At 33.4% G+C, this 2,196-nt stretch overlaps 1 protein-coding gene across 1 annotated transcript in view; it reads left to right on the top strand.

The window, feature by feature from the left end:
• Nucleotides 1-2,196, top strand: part of GALNTL5 (polypeptide N-acetylgalactosaminyltransferase-like 5) — a 57,142-nt gene that overhangs the window by 29,930 nt on the left and 25,016 nt on the right. Inside the window, exon 5 of the mRNA XM_011984368.1 lies at nt 397-646. Coding sequence (XP_011839758.1) covers nt 397-646 — 250 coding nt within the window. The remainder of the gene's footprint in view (nt 1-396; nt 647-2,196) is intronic.

Genomic DNA, 2,196 nt, shown 5'->3' with positions numbered 1-2,196 from the left:
GTAATGCATGTCTGCATCCCATGCACCAAACTCAATGCCTAAGATGATGTCCTCTCAGTAAAAATTTGCTAATTTTAAGCTGATCAGTCAAGACCAAGTTAAAATCATTTTTTAAAATGGAAGTCCAGTTCAGTTCCACCTGCTCCTTTAGAATTCTCCCCGAAACCACTCTCTAACCCACAATTACTGGCTTCCTCTGAACATCTATAGCACATGATGTCACATATTTTTGCACATAATAATGTATTTCTTGTTTCCTCCCAATGAAACTGAAAGCGCTGTAAGAGTCAAACACACAGTAAATGCTCAAGAAATATTCATTGCATTGAACTTTGATTCGGATTGCCATATTTTTCAGCTCTGTGGACTAACATTGCCCTGTTCTTGCCTCCCCAGGGGATGTTCTGGTGTTCCTGGACAGCCACTGCGAGGTGAACAGAGTATGGCTGGAGCCCCTGCTGCATGCCATTGCCAAGGACCCCAAAATGGTGGTGTGCCCTCTGATAGATGTCATTGATGATAGAACTCTGGAGTATAAGCCCTCTCCTGTTGTAAGGGGAGCTTTTGACTGGAACCTACAATTTAAATGGGATAATGTTTTCTCTTATGAGATGGATGGACCAGAAGGACCTACTAAACCAATCCGGTGAGATTTCTTCTGGTTTTGGAAAAATATAGCATATGTGTACTGAGACCCAGGGGGAAAACACCTCCAGAGATTATTCTTTCAAGTTCTTGGGCTTAATGAAAATGTTCTGTTACTTGTTTCTAGAAGTCTTTAATACAGTAATGCAATTATTGTCAGTAGAATCACATAGTACTCAATATGTAATGTGATATGACATTTATCTTCACATGATCTTTAACTCTTTGATTTGCTGGTACTGAACACAATCCTATATGGATTCAATCATGACTCTGAGGAGCAATATTTAATTTTGACTAAAAGCTCAAGTCAAAGAGACCTAGTTTGCAGGAGGGACTCCATCATTTGTTAGCGGTTTAGGGCTGCCATGTACAGTTGCACCAGCTGTGCACTGCACATATCCAGGAGATACTGTTCACATAAAGACCATAAGGTCAATAGCATGTCTGGAATTGTACATTAAGACAGCCCTCAGTTGGCACAGTTACCTCTCTCAGCTTCAATGTCCTCATCTGTAAAACAGTGATAGTAATAATTAACACATGTCTCTTAGGATTGTCAGAGGGATTAAATGAGCCAATACATGTAAAACACATAGCCGAAGGCTTGACACAGAGGAAGTGAACTGATCAATATCAACATTAGATAGGGTATTGTCACAGACTTCAGAACAAAGGTGTACTTTATTTTAATAAAATGTAATAGGTAGAAATCTCAATAAAAATAAAACACAGCATTAATCTTTTAAGTTATCTCAAAATGATTTTAAATAAAGTTACTTTGAGTAAAAAAATAGCTATGGTGTTCCAATTACACAAATTTGGTTTATAATTTTTGTAATATTTCCATCTCACATATAAAACATGTTTAGGCTCTAATGTAAAAATAACTGATATTCAACATGGAAACTGTATTTCTAATATTTATTTGCTAAATGGTAAAATGTTTAGAATTCTAATACACGGTTCATGTGTATATACATCGGTTCATCCTTTTTGAAAACAATTTGGCAATGCAAATTAAGAATCTTGTAAATATCCTTATTCTTTGATGCAGTAATCCACTTGATTTTATTTGAAAAGAGTCAGAAATAAGCAAGGAGATGTATATAGTGTGTCAATATTTATATTAATAAAAAGCTGAAAACAACATAAATATTCAATACTATTGAGATGGGTAAAAAAGTATCTTCATTTTTATGGACTATCACATAACCATTAAAAGTAAAGTTTTCAAGGGCTAATTAACTAGGAAGAAAACTTCTCACATGTTAAATTAAAAAATCAAACCATAAAAAATGTTCTGTTAGTATGATACTTTTGTGTGATTATATATGTACATATTATATGTAATATATGTTATACATATTACATATAATCGTATGTTACACTAAAATATATAATAATATGTATAAGAAAAAAGAAGTTATTTTTTAAAGGTTAAAAGAAAAAATAAATTTTATTTTATTATTTTATTGTTTTATTATTTGTATAAATATAAGGGGTACAAGGGCAATTTTGTTACATGGTTATATTCCCTAGTGGTGAAGT

This window comes from Mandrillus leucophaeus, unplaced genomic scaffold (assembly GCF_000951045.1).
Source record: "Mandrillus leucophaeus isolate KB7577 unplaced genomic scaffold, Mleu.le_1.0 Scaffold266, whole genome shotgun sequence".
Taxonomy (NCBI): Eukaryota; Metazoa; Chordata; class Mammalia; order Primates; family Cercopithecidae; genus Mandrillus; species Mandrillus leucophaeus.
This window is presented reverse-complemented; position numbering and strand designations above follow the sequence as displayed.